The sequence below is a fragment of the Sceloporus occidentalis genome, unplaced genomic scaffold, assembly GCF_023333645.1.
Source record: "Sceloporus occidentalis isolate IW3139 unplaced genomic scaffold, rSceOcc1.0.p SCAF_22, whole genome shotgun sequence".
Taxonomy (NCBI): Eukaryota; Metazoa; Chordata; class Lepidosauria; order Squamata; family Phrynosomatidae; genus Sceloporus; species Sceloporus occidentalis.
The window spans coordinates 9,224,837-9,245,929 of NW_028317002.1; the positions used below are offsets into that span (position 1 = coordinate 9,224,837).

At 37.5% G+C, this 21,093-nt stretch overlaps 1 protein-coding gene across 1 annotated transcript in view; it reads right to left on the reverse strand.

The window, feature by feature from the left end:
• Window positions 1–1,444: 1,444 nt before the first annotated feature.
• LOC149300974 (rab effector Noc2-like) overlaps window positions 1,445–21,093 on the reverse strand; it is a 94,524-nt gene continuing 74,875 nt past the window's right edge. Inside the window, exons 9-10 of the mRNA XM_089484500.1 lie at window positions 2,755–2,925; window positions 1,445–1,575 (exon numbers count right to left, since the gene is read on the reverse strand). Of these exons, the coding sequence (XP_089340626.1) occupies window positions 1,445–1,575; window positions 2,755–2,925 (302 nt within the window). The remainder of the gene's footprint in view (window positions 1,576–2,754; window positions 2,926–21,093) is intronic.

Consider the following 21,093-nt stretch of genomic DNA (forward strand, 5'->3'; position numbering starts at 1 on the left):
GCACAGGTAGGCTTTTTGGGGGTAGCAAAAAGCATTTGGGGGTACTGACAAGCTGTTTGTTGGAAAAGATGGCACAGACAAGCTGTCTGAGAGCACTGACAAGTTGTTTGGGGGCAAAGAGGGCACAGGCAAGCTGTTTGGGACAAAGATGGTACAGGCAAGCTGTTTGGGTTCAAAGGTGGCACTGATAAGCTATTTGGGAGAGCTGTGGTTTCTAGTTATGCCCCTGCTCTCACTCTTTCTAACACTCTCAATCACACTCTCTTAGACTCTCTGAAAGTCTCCCTACCTTCTCTTCTGACGACTTCAGTGTAATCTTCTCCTTTCCCCCTGCTCTGCTTCTTCTCTTGCCTCTTCTTGTTCTACTCTCTTCTTTTTTTTTTCTCTTCATCCACTTCTCCACAACTCCATGAACCAGGTGTCCCTAAGGCAGAGTTTTTAGGCACACCCTCTTCCCCGATTGGAGAAACAGGGGAGATTACTTGTGAAAGTTCTCAGAGAGGCTAGAATAATGAAGGAAGATTAGCTGAGAAAGAGCGGTACAGAAACACTTTTCTTTCTCCACAAGTCAGTTATCATTATTCTGGCCTCTCAGAATACTTCTGCAAAAGTGTGGAGGCACAGCCTCTCCCTATTTCTCCAGTCAGAGGAGAGGGTGTGTCCAGAGCCTCCGCCCATTTGCGGAAGTGCCCCAGGAAGTCTTGTGGAGCTGAGTGAAGTGGACAAAGAAAGAAGAAATTGAGCTGCAGGTCTGTGGAAGCAATTGCAAGGGAGGGTAGGAAGAGAATCAAGGGTGCAGTAATTTTTTGGGTTTTTTTGCCCAACACCCCCTACCTGCTGATTTCCCAAGAGAGTTGCCAACTGTGCATACTTCATCTGCAGATCTCCCATGTACCAACAGAGAAATGTCCCCACTGTTGCAAAATACTTAAGACATGCTATAACAACCTAAGGGTCATTCCCCTTCACTTAGGATGTAATACTAGATCCTAAGGGTGCTAAGAGGTTACTATAATATTATATATTACTATAAAAAAAAAAATCTAAAATAATCATGCATTGAAAACCAACTCTTAAAAACAATAAAACATTGATTGTGTAAATAAGCATAACACTCTGATGGTGATTTCACTATACACTCTGATCTATGCTTTGACATTTCTGTATTTGCTGATTACTCCCTAGGTCTTTAGTGCATCATTAAATATGATTATAATTATAATTTATGCTATTACAAGTATCTCTTTGTAAATTAAGCCAAGGCAGCAATTTAATCAGTAATCCAGAGTTACTGAATTAAATTTTCCCATTTATGATTCTATGTTTGCTGCTTACTCTATGTTATTTGGCTAGGAATGCCTTTTGTAGATGGTTGCTGTGTAAATTGCGCCCGCTGTTAAAGAAACGTTGCTTTACTTAGCCGTCTGTGAAGATATTAGTGATGTCATATCTCAAGCAAAGCAGCAAGGATGGTGGATGCTGGAGGTGCAGCCCGGTCACCTCCTAAGGTTAACATAAATGTGTCAATACATTTAAGTACTTCCAGCAGCACTAATTCCTCCGGTACGCCCAAAGCTACAAAGAAAGGAACCTCAAAATCCCATAATTCTACTTCAATTTTTTTATAAATATTTCTAGTGTATTGCACCCTGACTGTAGATATAAATCTCTTTTTGGATGCAAAAATTAATACATTTTTAAACCACTTTAAAAATTGTTAAAGCGGCTATTTTATATTAAACACACAATTACAGGTATCTATTTGCTTACCTGTAATACTAACTATTCTGGGCTAAAAGTTATTCAGGGAATTATTCATGAGAACACTTCATTTGTTACAGTGGATTTTTTTTTTTAAACTAAACATTAGTACAAGAAACTTTTTCTTGTGTACCTTCTAACTGAGCACTCAAAAAATGCACTCAATGCCGCTAACAAATACATACGGGATCACATTTTTTTCCTGTGGCATTTTTAAAATCAATTATGCTGAAATATTTTGCTTAGGATACAGAAGCAGAGAAGGGGGCTGACACAAGGGAAATAAAACATTGTCGGTAGGTGTGAATATGATTGAAATGATTTCATTCAATTATAAATTAGACCTGTGAGTGTTGTCTATTTCCACATCAAAGATCCATATGGAATGATGGGTAAGGGTTATAAAAATATGATTCTCTTGTCAATTAATAGATTATTTCTCTGTTTCTTTGTTTTTTTATGTAGATGTATTTTTGGTTGCACATAAAAATTTAATACACTTTTTAAGTTACAAAAATACAATAATATAAAAAAAGTTTAAATAGTGAACACAGGACAGAGTTAAATATGGAATTTGCAGCTCAGTGTTGATAAATGTAAAATAATGCACCAGCTAAAGATAGTATTAGGGGGTATGGTGCTGCTGGTGAGGGATTTGGAAGCAAATATTTTGGAGAGCTTACAATGTAACAAAGCTGCAAGGAATGCAGACATGATGATGGACTGTATATGTACAGGCATTTGTAGCGCAAAGATGGAGGCAGTAATACCAATTTACATGTCTCTGATTAGACCTTACCTCGAGAATTGTGTACAGTACTGAAGACACCCAGCTTCAGAAGGATATAGATATGTTAGCGGTCATTCAGAGAAGGGGTATTAAAATGGTGACTTTATTACCAGAAAATAATTTATCAGGAAAGATTAAAGGATATCAGCTTATAGGGCAGAAGAGAAACATTTCATACCTAACAGAAATCAACAAGAGCGTACTTTGTTTTAGAGGTGAAGTATAATAGCCTTCCAGCAAACTAGTAGAGACGAATACAACAGATAAGCAAATGTTATCTTTAACATAATAGAAGGCCAGGAACTGAATAAGATTTTTTTTACAGCAGATACAGGCACACTTGGCACCTTCATATGGTGGTGATGATGAAGATGCTGTCACAGAGGATGTGAAGAATAATGAAGTTGAGTATGAGGAGAAACACAACCATGTCTGGAAAAATGGATGCAGTCTTAAAAAAGAAAAAACATTTTTATCTCTACTCCCAAACTATTATTGCGTCCAAGTATGAGTAAACAAAATAGTTATGCCTGCCTCAGTGGATATCTTTTGCATACTGCAATGTGCTCAGTTGTAAGCAGGTATCGGAGATGGTCTAGGCTACTAGATCAGCAATCTCTGTGGCTTGAGTGGCAGTTAGTCAGGCAGTAGCAGGCATTCTTATGTTTTTTTTAGTATGAGACTTTCCCCAATGTGCTTTTATTATAAATCTAAGTTTCAGAAATACCGTCATGTCACCAATCCCCCTACCCAATGATATTTCTTTCCACCTTTCTTTTGTTGTCTTTTAGAGTTAGAGTTTGTACAGCGTGATCTCCTTATTATTTAATGTTTTAGAAATAGTCAAATACCACAGGTCAGGCTGGTAATAATAATAATACATGCTTTCATGTTGGCTTCCAATCTCATTCTTTTCCAGTAGCCCACTTATGAATCAGATTGTCCTGGTTCCTCAACATCTAACAACACCTTGTTAATCCAAATGACGTCTGACCCAGCATAACTCTCTTATTTTGTGCTCTCATATTATTAAGGTAGGCATTATGCATTAAGGAGTATTGCCCAAGGACCCCTACTGGAACATCTAAATGCCTAAAAAACATACATCAAAAGCAACACAAAAATTTTTTACTGACCACAACAGCAAGGTCCTACCATGGCCATCCCAGTCCCATGACTTGAAACCTGTGGGGCCAACTGAAAAGGAGAGTCCACCGGTGTCGAACTTGAAATCTGAAGGATCAGGAGAGGTCCTATATGGATGAATGTCTCAGATTCCTTGCTACAACCTCATCGGGCATTATAAAAAAATACCCAGAGCTGTTATCTGGGCAAAGGGAGGTAACACAAAGTATTGACTAAAAGGGTGCCAATAATTGTGCCACACATATATCTATTTTTTTAAATCTTGAGGTCACTGTACTTTTGTACCACTTTTTGAAGAAATTATCAAATAATATCAATAACAATAAAGAATACTTTTCACAGCCTTCTTTGCTCGTATTTACCAAGGGTGCCAATTTTGGTGAAATGACACAATATATATATGTCCTGATGAAAGTCAGTAATGACTGAAACGTCGACTTGACTTTGAATAAAATGAAATTGTCTATTTAAAGACCTGGAGTGCTGACCTTCTTTTTGAAAGTGTTTTACATGGAAACTGCTGGTTACTAGCACCGGGCTTGGAATATTTGGAATGGTGTGCAATGGACTCTGTGAGTAAATATATATATATATATATATATATATATATATAAACAAAGTTGCCTGGTAGGCTTGCATACTAGATATTCCACATGACCTGACCAGCAGCTCGTAGTACTGTTTGTTTTGTTTTGGAATAAGGCTGGTAAGGGGAGTAACGTTCACAGTGGAGGTACAGTGGCTGCTCTAAAAAAGGAGAGCTTGACGACTGGTAAACAACTAGTGGCTGTCAGACTTAGTGTGTCCCTGGGGTGTGTATCCAGTTACCTGGATGTTTTTGCCATATTTTGTGTTTCTTTGTTATCTGCATTTAACCTGCCCTACCCTATTCCTCTCTTTGTTTGCTACAGGTAAGCACTATGTTTTTTTTTCCCTATTTTAGTTTTTAGGTTTTTGATTTTTAGTTTAGGGTTCGTGTTATGGCCATATTTTTTTAAATCATCATTTTTTTGCATTAGTGCCAGGACCTAGCCCGTGTGTTTCATTTGTATCCTTGTTTTGGCATGTGCTTGTCTGTATCATTGTAGTCTCATCCTGTTTTCCATGCTTGCTTGTCACCTGGATCTATTTCACCAGACCTGAACACTGCAGGTATAGCTAATAGTTCTCTTTGGCACTGAACCAGATGCTTAGTACTGTGTACCTCTCTACAAACTGGATTTCCTTTCTAAAAAAATGTTGCTTTAAATTAAACATTTCTGAATGTATTGTGCAGAAAAATAGATGTTGAAAAAAAATACCAGTAATGGAACATACAGTTTGTAATAATTTTTCTGGTTTGCCAATGTATTTTGGAACATTGCCTCTGTTATGACTGAATGAAAGAGCACCATCACCTTGTGACATATTGATTATCTAAGCTATGAGATGCAGTACAAATAGAATGACTGAGCTTGAGCCACCTGCGATCCCTTATAATGAAATCACACTATTTGGTCATCCCATTTTAAGGACAATATGAAGAAGGATTTCATGACATGTGCAGGTAATTGAAGACAAATGAATTGTGAATGTACAAGAACCTTCAATAATTGTGGCAAATGTGAACATGACTGCTGTTGAAAACAGAAAAATCTTTCAATGCATTTTCAATGTCGTGAGATTTGTGCTGGATGTGATGAGTCTGCCACCTCACATTAAGTGCAGCTTTGAAATCCATTACAAACGGGGTTGCTCTAAGGCAGGCGACATGGCTGCATGGCATCCTAAAAGTCATTAACCAAGGTGCCCAGCAGGGTCATGTAATATAGTGTGTAAGCTGCATGGATAATGAGAGACAATGAGTGCATGTATATATGTAGGTGTAGGTTTATGTGCAGTGAGTGTATGTGTATGTATGTACAGTTATGGTCAACATTATTGGCACCCTTAAATATTGTGCATATTATGTACAATATCTTCAAAAATAATTGGAAATGTATTTTAATAGTTGCCCTTTCAACTGTGATCTCACAGAAAAAAACACAAAATATGACCTGGACAGCATAAAAGCCCCCTTCCCTAATATTTGGCTGCACGACCCCTGGCAACAATGACAACTTCCAAACATAGCCATATATGAGCTTTTTGCACCTGCCTTCTAGAAGTTTCTTACTTTCTTCAGTTGCAATTTGTTCAAGCTCTTGTATGTTTGCAGGATTCCGGCAGGTTGTAGGTATTTCCAATGGTTTTCAATTGGATTACGATCAGGACTCATTAATGGCCAGTCTATAACAATCCATTTTTTCATTTTCAGCTTTGCATCCCTGTCCTGCTGGAAGACCCATACCTAACTTTCTGACACTAGGTTGCACATTTCACTGTAAAATGCCTTCTTACCCCATCTGATTTCATGTTTCCTTTAATAGCTTTAAAGCCTTCAATACCAGAAGCAGGTCTCCCACCATGTTTAGAGTATTAGTTTCCTTATAAGTGTTACTTCATCGCCAATAAACATATCACTGATCTGCATTGTCAAAGAGCTCTATTTTTGCTTAATCCATCCATAGAACATTTTTCCAGAATTATTATTGTTTCACTAGATAGGTTTTGACAAATATCAGTCATACCTTTTTATGTTTTGCTTTAAACAATAGTGTTCTCCTTGGCCTTTGTCCATGAAGCCCTTTTTGGTTTAGTACAGCGAGAGTGAAAAAAAAACCACAAAATGCTAACGAAAATTTTAAGCTGATTTGTTTTTATTTGTTTCCTTGTTTTCAGACATTCGTGTGAATTACCAAAATTGGCAAATTTTGTTACAATTTACATTTGTATGAATTTGAATGCACAAGTATACTTATCAGTGTGATATCCATGTGTGACAATTGTTACACGACTGTACCACAGTTTAATGCCTTGCCAGTGTTTCTGCAACACTGAATAAACTGATCCGATTCTAACATCTAGTTTGTGCATATTCTCTTATTAAACTGTCTGTGCGGCGTTCAGTTACTGTTTGATTTAATACAGGTAGCTGTAAGACTATTACATTTAATTACTGTGATATACATCTTGCTGTCATTTAAATACAACAAGTTTCTCAGTAAAACTGAATATGAAACAAGAATGAATGCCCAGGGACAATGAATACACAGAGTTTGTTTTGCTGGCATATAACCTGATGACATATGAGAGCTAAATCTCAACAGTACTATAAACTGTTACCATTAAAATTTTGATTTATATAGTATAATGTTCAAGATCATTAGAGCAAGATTTATGCTTAGGTTTATGGAAAACATTTTAAGATAGCCAGAGCCCAGGTTTTATTCAGCTGTTTTTGGGACCGGGCTGTTTATCTGCTTGTATAAACCAAAAGAACATTTTGGTTCAAGATTAAGAAGGCTGCCGTGATGTGGACCATAGGCCAGAGTCAGTTTTGATGTTATTTTCTTTACCTTTGCGCCAGGTGTTTCAATCCAAGGAGCATGCTCCTTTCTAACATAGGTTATTAGTTTTAAAGCATTACTATATAAGTTGCAGAAGTGACTGAGGATCATGTGCCGTGTTTGTGGTTAAAAGAACGCTCCAGCCTTCATATTCAGTATAATAGTATACTGAATATGATTGCTGGGGTGTCCATTTAAATTTTCATGGCCCTTTATATTTTTGGGCTGCAGCTTCTATTTCAAGTAAGTGTTGGTTTTGCTGTTTTTAATTTGCAATAATGCTTATTACAGTATGTATTATGTATTCTTCCTTAGTGGCACTGTCACAGACACATTTTAAGCTACATATTAACAAGAAAAGTTTTAATTATTTAGAAAAAGAACATTAAGAAATTTGTTTTATTTTATTTTGAAGATTATTAAACAAGGCAAGCATGCCTTTCTTTACTTGTTTAGGGGTTATATTTGAAAAAGTCCTATTATCATTATAATAATAATAATATTGCATGCTTGATACATTTGAAACACTCCGAATAGGGATTACAGTTATGGTCAATTTCAATTTCTGTTTTAAGGTGGACATGCTTTTCAATATAATTATATAGCCACATGATTAATCTCTATGCTGTTAAAATGTCTTCGTAATGTGTGAGACTACAGACTTGGCACTTGAATTGCGTATGTAGATAAACCATATAAATACATTTATACACCAGCAGGATGCTCTTTATATATTTAGATTTCTGGAAAGAATTCAACCACTCGTGACATATTACTTTGGTTCATTACCTGAAACATATTTTGCAGAAAAAGTCACAGGCAGTATCTGATACATTGTAATTAAAAGAGGACTTTTACATTCCATATTATTCCTAAATCCAAGATTTATATTAATAGTTAATCTATCATTATTATTTTTTTACCTTTTTATTTATTAATAAAAAAGTACTTCTTATTTCCTGTTGTACTCTACATGAGACCTGCCATCTTATTGCACACGTCATTGCTGCCTTACTCTAATTATTATTATTACAGAGGAACTGCAAACAATTTCTAGTGATTCAATCTCTTAATGCGTCCTATATTAGCAATCAGTAAGATTCCAATGCAAACATTATTGAGGGGTAATGGGAACTGATGGAACATTTAGAATAAACAACTGGCTTAATGCTGCTTTATGCAGCTGGAAAATGGAAACCAGTAGCAAAACATTAAAGTGATGAAGTCAACCATGATTTTGTTTCAGAGGTGGTAGCTCCTTTTAAAACAACAGCTTGAGAGCTAATAATGTGCTTTATCGTGTCCTATAGGATTTTTATGGAGTGATAATCACATTACTATTACTACACCCATATTTTCCACATGTTGTGGTTGGACAAGCCTCACACCAAAAAAGCTAAAGCATAAATATTATAAATATTTATAATTGCCGGTTTAAACCCTTACTGGGCTTTACATAGCAAGGTGACATTTCTATATAATATTCCTTTATAGTTATTTAATCATGATAAGGGCTATTCATCATTTATGATTTAATGCACTACTATTAATTATACACTAAAGACTCTAATAGGCAAGCCTGTAAAGTGCAAAGTATATATCAATGTCTGTAGCGAGGCGCTGGAGGCCAATATGTTTTAGAAATCCAACTTTGGAATATTTGACATAAAAGGCTTCAAAAGAGAAGTAATTATTTAAAAGGAACCATAGGACTCGTCTTCTGGAGAAGGGATACCTCAGTAAAAGCGCTTCTGACAATTTAATAACAAAAGTTAAATTGATGCTTTTTATAAAATATTAATGGTATATTGATTAATAATCCAGTAATTCGGCATAGAGAGACCCAGTTACCTATGAGTAGACTGTAGCATAAAAGATGAAAACGGATGATGAACAGTCTCTTAATGTATCAAGTCTGGTATTTTAGGTGCTATTATTTAAATATTGCAAACATGTTACAATTAACTGAAGTTTCAACTTCTATTTGGCTGCCAAACATACTAAAACATAATTTAATAAACAACTCTCCTTCAACATTAAGTACCAATTAGTCAGTATAACCCTTATAGTATCTACTTTTTTTTGTTTTCTTGTTTCTTAATTATGTAGACTATATTTGATTAATAATGCTAAATTGCATCAACAGATTTGGCGAATATAAGGACAGATTTATCATCATGATGACATTTCTTCATATTAAGTCAAATCAAGGGCACCCTGACCAATATTTCAGGTGTCCAAATAGAATCTATATATAGAATATGCAAGAGTTTGATAAACCTAGAGAAAAAAAAACAATAATTGTTATTAGTCAGTAAATAAAGAATAACCTATAATGTGAGTTAAAACTTACATATCTGAGATATCTAAGAAATCCCTAGGTTGCCAAGTAAAGCTGCAAACATAAGGACTTGTCCCATGGACTTCCTGAATCCAAGCAGAGAACCACTGTGCTCCCGATGAGTAAAACTCCCTAGTTCATAAGGAAAGATAAAAAGCCTTATTATACCTGATCCCTATATCTTAGCAGATTCTACACTGTCATTCATCCAAAACACCATTACAACTGCACTGCAGCAAGATCCGCTAGACACGGTCTACTTAGAATTCCACTTGCACCCTTGTATGTATCCTTCCCATACATACAAGAGGAATGTGGGAGAGTAGAACTCTAAGTATACAGTTTTACCTCACATTACAGGATAGGCTTTATTTACTCCATATTGTCCAAATAAAAATATCTTTGATTTAGTAAGAAATAGATGGAGGTGGGTGAACTAGTGATCTGTGCTGTTGTTATCCAATGGTAATTGCATCCACTTAGGGTCCTTGCTCAGTTATTAATTTATTGGTTCTAATAAATAGATACATATTACGACAAAGCTAAGTATCACAGAATGATATTATCTTACAATTTTGAAGCTGAATACTTCTTAGCTTGTAAAGGAAACTTCAATATTCAAGTATGCTGTCATGTATTTCAGACACCTTTTTTTTTTAACTACCGTATTTTTCGCTCCATAAGACGCAGTTTTTTTCCTCCCAAAGTAGGATGAAAAATCAGCCGCGTCTTATGGAGCGAAGATGCATGCAGGCAGGCAGGCAGGCAGGCAGGGAGGGGGGGCAACGATATACCGTATTTATCGGCGTATAACACGCACTTTTTTAACTAAAATCCGGAGCTTAAACCCTACCTGCGTGTTATACGCCGATAAATCCGGGGTCGCAACTGAGGCAGGCGGCGGCGGCCGCCAGCAGAGGAGTCCTGGATTTCTGCCAGTCAGGGGGGCCCAAGGGGTGCCGAGCGGTTGCTGAAGACAACCGCTCGGCAACTCTCGGGCCCCTCTGCCTGACAGATATACAGGAATCCTTTGCTGGCGGCAGCCGCCGCCACCGCCACCGCCGCCACCGCCGCCTGCCTCAGCGCTTCAACTCCTGTGTTGGAAGCGTTTGTCTCGGGTGCCGGCGCTTTACGCTGGGCGCCGGCATATGACGTCAGACGCCGGCGCTCAGCAGTGAAGCGCCGGCACCCGAGACAAACGCCTCACGCTTCCAACACAGGAGTTTAAGGTAAGTGACCGGGGCGGGGGGGGGGGAGATCCTGAGAAGGGGGGGTTAGGGAGTTAGAGGGGAGATCCTGAGAAGGGGGGGTTAGGGAGTTAGAGGGGAGATACTGAGAAGGGGGGTTAGGGAGGGAGGTCTTACTGTGTGTGTCTTACTGTGTTTGTGTGTGTGTGTCTTACTGTGTGTGTGTCTTACTGTGTGTGTGTGTGTCTTACTGTGTGTGTGTGTCTTACTGTGTGTGTGTGTGTGTGTGTGTGTCTCACTGTGTCTGTGTGTGTGTGTGTCTTACTGTGTCTGTGTGTGTCTTACTGTGTGTGTCTTACTGTGTTCATAGCTTATTCAGTTATTGTAATAAATATTTTAGCCCATTTTTTAGCTCAAAATATTTTTTCCTTTTTTTTCTCCTCTAAAATCTAGGTGCGTCTTATCAGCAGGTGCGTCTTATAGAGCGAAAAATACGGTAAATTATGGTTGTAGGCACACTATAAAAATTATTAAGCATGTCAGCAAAGGAACTTTGTTTGAACATCAGCAATATATGAAAATGGGAAAAATAGCTTCAGAAAAAAAATTAGAGTTAGAGATAAAAATTAGCCTATTGAAACTAATGTAGTGTTTTATTTATCATATTGCATTTTCTCTAAATTAGTAAGCCTTAATTCTATGTTAGTTTGGAATTTTTTTTAGATATGGAGACTAGCCCTCCCCTATAACTCTTTATTGATTATAACCATATCCCTAAGTATTGAAAGATGGACAAGATGGAGTACTGCTCACCCCTAGTAATGTACCTGTAAGGCCATTAAATGATGTAGGGCAGTAATCATGGTCAGCCTTAAGGGCATGTGACCTGTGTAGTCACTCATGGTAGAGCCCTGCGCGGGACGGCTCTTTTAATCCCGCTCCCGCCCGCTCCCGCCACATTTGTGGCCAATCCTGGCCGCTCCCGCCACATTTGTGGCCAATCACGCCCACCTCCTTACCTGAACTGCAGAGTTCCCGCGCAGTCCCGCAAGGCTGCCTTCTCGCTGGTCCCTCACAGTGTCTCTTCTCTTGCTCCGCCCAGGAACAAGGCAGAGTCATGGCAAGTGACGTCACTTCACGTGACTCCGTTTTGTTCCTGGGGGGGAGCAAGAGAGGAGACACTGTAAGGAGCAGCGAGAAGGCAGCCTTGTGGGACTGCGCGGGATTACCGGGACCCGCAGGTACAGTGCCTGACTGCCCGGTCCCGCCCGCAGCACCAGCAAGACCGCCCGCAAGTTTTTTGGCGGGTCCCGTGGGACCCATGGGACCCGCCTCCCAATGCAGTCCTCTAACGCATGGCATAATGTGGAGAGAAGTGTTGAGTGGTTCTTACCAGGGGAGGGCTGGCACCTTATGGCCCAGGAGGCATGTAAACCCAAGTGGCCCCCGTCTTTTTTCCCCTCGCTATAAAGAGTATACAAACACTAACACACACACAGACTAATACACACTTACTCTAACGAACATTCACACTCACCTTGTTCCTGTCTTCAGAGCAGCTCATACTTGTTGCAAGCTGTTGTCATACTACCACGAGGTCATATAACATTGCATTACATGACCCCACAGAGCACTGCCTTTGCCATAGGTACCGACAATAGTAGTGTGTGTACAGTATGTTTATATCAGCTAGTGTGAGTTTATCAGTTTATATGCATATGCATGTATTTGCAAATGTCACTGTTTGTATGTATTTGTCCATGTGCATACATAACGCAACACAACATATTTATGACTTTCCAAGGTAACTAATTTATTAGTGAAAATCATTCACTGCCCAAGGAAAAGTTTTGCACTGTGTACGTTCTTTTGAAAATTGGGACACTTAATAATAAAATACATACGTATATCATATGTACGTAATCTCAACTCATTTGGCTTCCAGAATCACCTAAATGCAGATAATATATTTTTTCAAGTATGTCTCTCTCCTTTCTATTACCGTATTTGCTTGATTATAAGACGACCCTGATTATAAGACGACCCCCCAAAATCTGAATATTAACTTAGGAAAAAAAGAAAAAGCCTGAATATAAAACGACCCTAAAGGAAAAAGTTTTACCAGTAAATGTTAATTCATGTAAACTATTTTTTTAAATAAAAGCTATGATTGAGAAAAATATTTTTTTGTTTTTATTTCCTTGTATTTTCCAACCTGTCCCCCGGTTACGCACATCTGCCCCCAGGCTTGCCACACCAATATGGCACTGTGCCCCATGGTATGCCTTTTGACCCCCTATGTGCCACTTTGCCTCCAGAAATGCCTTATACCCCTATATCCCATTCTGGCATTTAGGGGGTTAAAATGCATATTATGGGGCAGAGTGGCATATAGGGAGGTATAAGGCATTCCAGGAAGCAGAGTGGCATTAAGGGAGTTAAAATGCATTGTATAGAGCACTGTGCCTCCAGAAATGCCTTATACCCCTATATGCCACTCTGGCATTTAGGGGGTTAAAAGGCATATTATGGGGCAGAGTGGCATATAGGGAGGTATAAGGCATTTCAGGAGGCAGAGTGCTCTATTAAATGCCCCCTTAACGCCACTCTGCCTCCTGAAATGCCTTATACCTCCCTATATGCCACTCTGCCCCATAATATGCCTTTTAACCCCCTAAGTACCAGAGTGGCATATAGGGGTATAAGGCATTCCAGAAATGCCCTATGCCCCCATTTAACACACACACACGCACACACGCACACACACACACACACACTTACCGGTGCTTCCAATTTCCTGCTGTATTGTCGGGGCAGCGGGTTGACGTCTCCTTCCGCTGCAGCCAGAAGGAGGTGGAGTTGGCAGCGGGGGTTTGTCTGCGTCCGTCGCGCATACCTTCCCCAGCTGTCAGAGATCAGAGTTCCCCGCACTGGTGTGGGGAACTCTGATCTCTGACAGTCGGGGAAGGTATGCGCGACGGACGCAGACAACCCCCGCTGCTAGCCACACCTCCTTCCGGCTGCAGCGGACGTTGTCTACGCGGATCGCGTAGACGTCAACCCGCTACCCCGGCAATACAGCAGGAAGCACCGGTAAGTGTGTGTGAGGGGGTGTTAAATGGGGGGGGGGACTGGAGGATCCAGGTCCCCTGCAGCGGTGCGGGGGATCTGGATCTTAGTCTCATAATCAGACCTCTATTTGAGGTCTGATTAGAAGACGACCCTGATTAGAAGACGAGGGGTATTTTTCAGAGCATTTGCTCTGAAAAAAACCTCGTCTTATAATCGAGCAAATACAGTACTTACTATATTTCAGTTTTCATTTCATTTTTGATGTTCCTAAGCCAGAAATTGGTTTTTTCTTTATCATTAAAAGTTATGTTTTACAGGGGGGCACATTTCAGTTTTTTTCCATTTTCATCTAAAATCGATTAACACCTAGTGCCCCCTACTGGGCAAGTATTTTCCTCTATTATTGATACTCAAATCTACTTGAGCTCTCTCCTTCCCTCATGTCCCAAATAACTAACTGCTTGTCTGCTTTTTCTTCTTAGATGTTCCAGAAACATAATCTGTTCAAAAATTTACTTATCTTCCTTTCATCACCTCACTAGTACCTGAATTCTCAATCTCTATTAATAACATGACTATCTCCCCTACTAACCAGGCCTAATGCCTTGGGGTCATCTTTGACTCAGCCCACTCCTTCATCTCTCGCATTCAATCCCTTGCAAGGTCCTGTCATTATAGCCTCAAAAGAATTTCTTGCATTTGTCCGTTCTCCCTTCAAGAAACCAAAACCCTTGGTTAATTCCCTTATTATATCCCATTGTGACTATTGTAACAACCTTGTGTCTTGACCCTTTCCTTAGCAGTCTATCCAAAATACTGCTTCTAGGCTTATCTTTCTTACACAGTGCACTTCTTCTGCTTCTTAAATTTTAAATTGCTCCATAGTACTACTCCCACCATGCATTTCTGAACCTCATAACAAAATATGCCCATGGTACAGTCCTCCCCTATTACTTCTTCCTTTTCACCCTTGCAACACTTCACTCACATTGCCCAAAACCTCTGGAATTTACTTCCACCTAACCTCAAGTTTTCACCCTCCCTCTCCAGAAAAAATGTACTTTGTACAAACTTTTCAGCTAGAATCTTATCTGCCACTAAAACAACTCTCATATTTATTTATGGCACTATCGCTCCCTAGGTCTTTGTAAATTATGTTTTTCTACACCTCTGACAATTCTGTGAAGAAGCTCTGTGTAAATGATCAGCACCATTTAAATAAAAGATAGTGATAATACTTTGTACATCATTGTTAAACTGCTGTGTGATTGTAATAGGTTAGGGATCTGTAAGCCTTTAAATTACCGGTATATAAAAAAACTATATATGATCCTAGATATACAGGTTTACGATAGCACTATTCATCTATGGTATTCATATTGAAAAGTTGTGCAATGATCTGGTTTTAGCTTACGAAAGAAAAATGGCAATATTAATCACAGAATCTGCAAACGTTACTGGTTGCTACTTAATAAAACTAGGGAATTAATCAATTACAATTGTTCATCAGTAGCACAAGCCTCAGTATGAAGGGAGGTCTTTTATTTCAGCATTTCTATAATACAGAAAACATTTTCTGAGAAGTGTAATTTTGTACATTTTTGTAAATTTTTTGAGACTAAAAAAGTTAAAATTGTATACACTGGAAAAACAGTGTCTTAGAGGAGATATGATAACATTATATAAATATATGCAGGGCCAATATAAAGAGTTTTTCAGGGACCTGTTCATTAACAAAAATGTTCAAAGAACAAGAGGTCACCCTATGAGACTGGAAGAGCGGAGATTTCATAGACGACAAAGGAAGGGATTCTTTACAGTAAGGACAATAAAGGTATGGAATTCACTGCAAAGGAAGGTAGTGCTATCAAATACATTTGATGCCTTTAAAAAGGGTCTGGATATTTTTTTTAGAATACATGACATACAGGGCTATAAAAATAATTAATATTTTAGAGCTTCTTGATCCAAGGAGAAATCCGATTCAAGAAGGAATTTTTTCCCCTGATGGCAGAATTCGAAGCAGCTTAATTAGGTTTTTTTTTTTGCCTTCTTTTGGATCAAGAGTAGGAAGGTAAGGTAGAAGGGTTGAACTTGATGGACTTAGGTCTTTTTTCAACCTTATGTACTATATAACTCATCTTAATAGCACAGAATGATTAAAAAAAACATTAAACAACCTAGCATTAAATGTTTCATAGAAGCTAAAATATGTAAAATTACACTTTTCATGAGCTTCCGTGTATAATCTGGGAAAGGTTAGTTATCTTTCTGGATATAATTACTAGAAAACTAAGTTACTCAAAATACTAATACCCCAAAAGCTAATTTTTGTATGTTTAAATATTTTGAATGTTGGATCAAACATTCCAGCACAGTAAACCTAAAATCTGAAAGTAAATAAATTAGTCAGTAAACATATAGGTTTTAGCAAATCACAATATATGGCTATATCTTACATTTAACCTTTTTGAATTACAAAATATGTGTTTTGAAATAGTTATCTTGATTTGTTACCTTTTTTGATCAGCATATCTAACAGCATCAATGTCACAGTAAGCATTCTAAAAGATTTGTGCCTTTGACTTTGTTGTGTGAAGTATTTTCTCCAAATGCCTTTGGCCTTTTGGAATAAAGTATTAGAAGATGAAAGGAGGAACAAATAAATGAATAAAAGGGAGGAAAATAGCAAATGCATCTGCTGTGGGACAATTGGGTGGCACAAACTGTAGAATATCTAATTTTACAATGCTATAATGCACAGCTATTGTGAGATCTCTGGCTTTGATGCTCTGGAGTGCAAATGTCCTTGTAAGTCACAGAGGCACTCATGTTGGAGGAAGATAAGCCAGCAAATCTAGGCCTGGTAGGCATTCGCATTAAGCAGTGGAACACAACTGACAGCCGTGACTGGAGAGACTGATATGATAAAAGTACAAGGAAAAGGTATTCTTATAATATGTTCGATGCATGCAAAGACCATGAAAAGATTTATATCACGACTGCACAGAATTCCACTGGTTTAGTTAAAAAAAGCATATAGAGTCTAACTCAGGACTAGCATTCTACTCATTCATAGGGACCGATAAATTAACTGAATACATATGTCTGACACAGTAAAATATCCATTTTTGTATTATGGTAGAAGAAGAGATAGGATTATAACAGATAAAATAAAAAAGACTGTACTAATTACAAAGTTATCATATTGCATTATATAATTATTACTGCCCACACAGTATAATTGACATAAGTTATCATTAGCACTTCTAGAAACAAAAAAATGTAACGTCTGCTTTTACTATTTTATGATCTGTCGCCCACCAATACAAGCATTAAAGTTAATAAGAATAAAAATGAGAACTATTTGATCCACCCGTGGCAACACAGAACTGAGAGAGATGCACAAGAATGCAAAGTAGAAAGTTCCATAAAGTTACATTGTAGCAGAGTGTCATTTCTTCAATGTTGTCACGTGAAAAGATATAATAAAATATTTACAAAAATGTGAGGGGTGTACTCACTTTTGTGAGATACTGTATATATAAATATATATATATATATATATATATATATATATATATTTACACACACAATTGAGGTTATGGTGCAATTCCCTAAAACAATAAATTAAACACATACATTTAATGACAAAATGCCAAATATTTTTTCCCCTACTATTAACATTAGTTTTATTTTATACTATATATGTCAATACATTTTGTATGGGTGCTTAAAAAAAAGATTCAGGATATTCAGTTGGCCTAAAAAATCATAGCGCTGAGATTAATTCAAGATTGGAACAGGATACGTTCTTGGAATGGGCCTTTTCATAAAAAAGCGCCTTTTGGTGCGACATGCGTTAAGCATGTTCTCTGTTCCATCGGCTGGGATGTTCATTACTCCTTTTTTGCTTAAGAGCTGACAAAAAATACATTTTACTACAGGACTACGGACCAAGATAAAAGAAATATTGCATGATTTTAAAGATATTGCATTTGACCATCTCTTCTTTGAAGGAGTGCCAGTGCTTGGTTATTATTTCACTTTGCAATTGGTGTGGATGCTTCACATTTCAAACTTGAGCAACGTTGGAGAGACTGCTACTCGTCATTTGGTTATCAAAAATATGGTTTGAGCTGGCGCTTAATTTGATTTTTTTCATTTGTTATCCAATTAAATTCTAAATTTCTAAATCATTGCATGCGGTTTCATCTCTTAAAATGATAGGGAAAAATTACTTACCCTGCATTAAAAGATCCAGATAGGCTGCCTGGGCCAAAGATGATGGAAATGGGGGCACCAGCAATTAACCTCTACTCTTCAGCTCTCATTGGGCATGTTGGGAAAATCAGATATCTTTCTGGAAATGGTTCCTCTGTAGCAAGTTTTCCATATGGTTTACCATAAATGGCTGGGATATGATCCCTGTGTCATGAGAACTGTTTTTTACACCTCCCCCAGGTTAGCCCCCCCCGAATTTTAACAAAAGATCATTCCATTTGTTAGCTATTTCATTAGATCTACTCTAAAATATGCAATATTAACAATCTTTTTCAGGGGGGGCTAAACCATAGCCACTCCCCCACAAAAATACAAGTTGACCCATTCCCAACTGAAATTTGGAACTTTTATTATTGATTTGGGTAGATATTCGTTAGATCCACTGATTTTTTCATTAGATCTATCACGCAGGAGGCAATATTCACAATCCTATTTTGTGCGCGGGTGTTAAGAATACATTCGGGTTGGCCTCCCCTCAAATGAGTTTTGGAATATTAATGTAATTAGACTAAAACTTACAAAAATGTTGTCTGATCGAACCTGATCTAATGCAGAGCTATCATAATCAATAACAGTTTGTTGAAATTTTTGTTGGGGGGGCTGGTTCCCGGGTTAGCCCCCCCATGAAAAACATTGTTAATATTGCATATTTTAGAGTAGATTCAATAAAAAATACGTTGATCTAACCTGATCTAACAAATGGAACGATCTTTTGTAAAAATAGGGGGGAGCTAACCTGGGGGAGGTGTTTTTTACTATATACTCTGTTGCAATTTGGTCACTTATTGACTAGAAATGTACAACACTAAGCTCCAATTATTTCTAAACCTAGAAAGCAAATTTGCTGTCTAGGCATAAACTTATCTTGGCTGGACGCCCTCTGTAACTCCGTCACTGCAATCTACAATGCTGAGGACCAGTGTATGACATCATATGCCGATGTGCTGTGCCCCCTCCAGAATTGTAGCCCTAGGCCTAGTCGGTCTAGGGGAGAGCAGACCATTGCATCTAGGCTGCCTTATTACACATAACAAGTAATTTTCCTTCTTACTAAAATAACTTACTAAAATAATTGTCAATAATATCTGACAATTTTATGCATGTTTGATGTAGTACTGGCACCTGCAGTGTTATTATGATCCAGCAGGTCAAAATATTCCTGAGAATAAAAAAAAAATCACTTTCCATTTCTTTAAATTGATCTCATTATCCTCCCATTGAAGCATTTTAAACAGCTGACGGTATGAAGAAAGCTATTACAGTCTAAACACTTTGAATTAATATCATGGATAATTAACTGTAATGAATACAGTACCTGAAATTCCTGATGCACCTTTAAAGTTGTGGTGAAGTCACCGTGCTTTAATAGAAGGCAGAAACAAATTAATATATATATATATATATATATATATTATACGCACCAAGTAATAGGTTAGCACTGGCAGAGGAGACAATTGACCCATGGAGTATTCTTATTTAGAGAACTAACAAGGGTAAAACAGTGCTTTTTTACATGAAATTCCACATTTTGCCACAGGGCATGCCCTTAATCATCTGTAGACAGATTTCTTAACTGAACTTTTTCTTCGGTCTCACTATAACATTCCTGTGCACTTAGTAAGTGCATGCTTTGATCTGATCATGGTGTCATCGAATTGCTTGGGAATTCTGTGTGATAATTGTGTTTTAAATCACCATATTGATCACCAAGAACAAGACACGAGGACAGCCCCACATAAAAAAATTAACATTTTGGACGTATGATATCACCACATCTATGTCATACCACGGTATGCATAGCATGGCAGATGTTATATAACTAAAACAATTGTATCAGCCCTCAGTAAACCACAATGACATTTGGAAATGGCAGTTTAGGGAAATAAGAAAAATCTAGAAATATATGTAACAGTATTAAAACCACTTTTTAATAAAATCACAACTGTCAGTCAACTTGTGGCTAGTTGGTTAATTACCACAAAAAAACAGAGAAAAAAATAAATAAAAGAAATACCAAAAAATATATAGTAAAACATATAATAATATAACACTCCTGATCAATATTGGTACACGGTTCAGGCTTAATGAGTATAAAGTCCCATATAAGAAAGACCTATAAAAAATTGTATCCAACTAAAAAAACTTTGTAGCAATTGTCCTGCAACATGAATTTGTATCAACAGTGTTTCAGCACTGAATACTTCAAAACATCGTGCTGATGTTAAAATATCTGTAGAGAGATGTCCTCAAACATTCAATATGGTATGGATCCCTTGGGGTAGGCAGTAAGCACTATGTCTTTATAGTATGTATTGAAGACAACAGATGTTTGACAGCCATCATTAGTAGAAAAACAAAAGTATAAAGGTAGTGGCAAAGCATACCTTTGCAGTCCAAAAATGGCTGTAACTGCTTCCAACAGGATTTATATAAAAAAGCCCAGTATTTAGCAATCAGAAAAATTAGGGATCCTATATATATATATATACCGGTATGTCCCTATTTTGCTTATATGCAGAACTAATAGTTCATTGTCAGGGTAACATAATTAACACTAGGCAATATCGGTACTTGTGCCATTAGTGTAATGTCATAACAACAAGAAATGTTGTCAATGCTGTTAAGATGCACCATTGTAACTGAATGGACCTCAATGTCATGGTAGCATGATGTACACCATATATAAGCTATAATTATTTTGATAACAATGCAAAATATACATCATCATATCACAACAGAATGTTTACCTATTGAACAAAATGAACTGCAAAGACTTTAAACAAAAAAAAAAACATGAAAACATATAGAACAATATAATTTTAATGACTATTGAATATCTACATTTATTTAAATGTATCTTACCAATACACTGCCCTAATAACCAGAGTTCTCAACCTTCTTACAATTAAGTACCAGAATGGCAGGCTTTTCTTATGCTAACCAAATATCTCAAAATATCATGGTCTACTTTTTTCATTAACATCTTAAGTACCGGAGCTATTTTGCCATTTTTTTGGCATATTTCAGTTCAACCATTCTTCCCCTTTCCTCTGAATAATGTACCCATGTGAACTATACATTGTT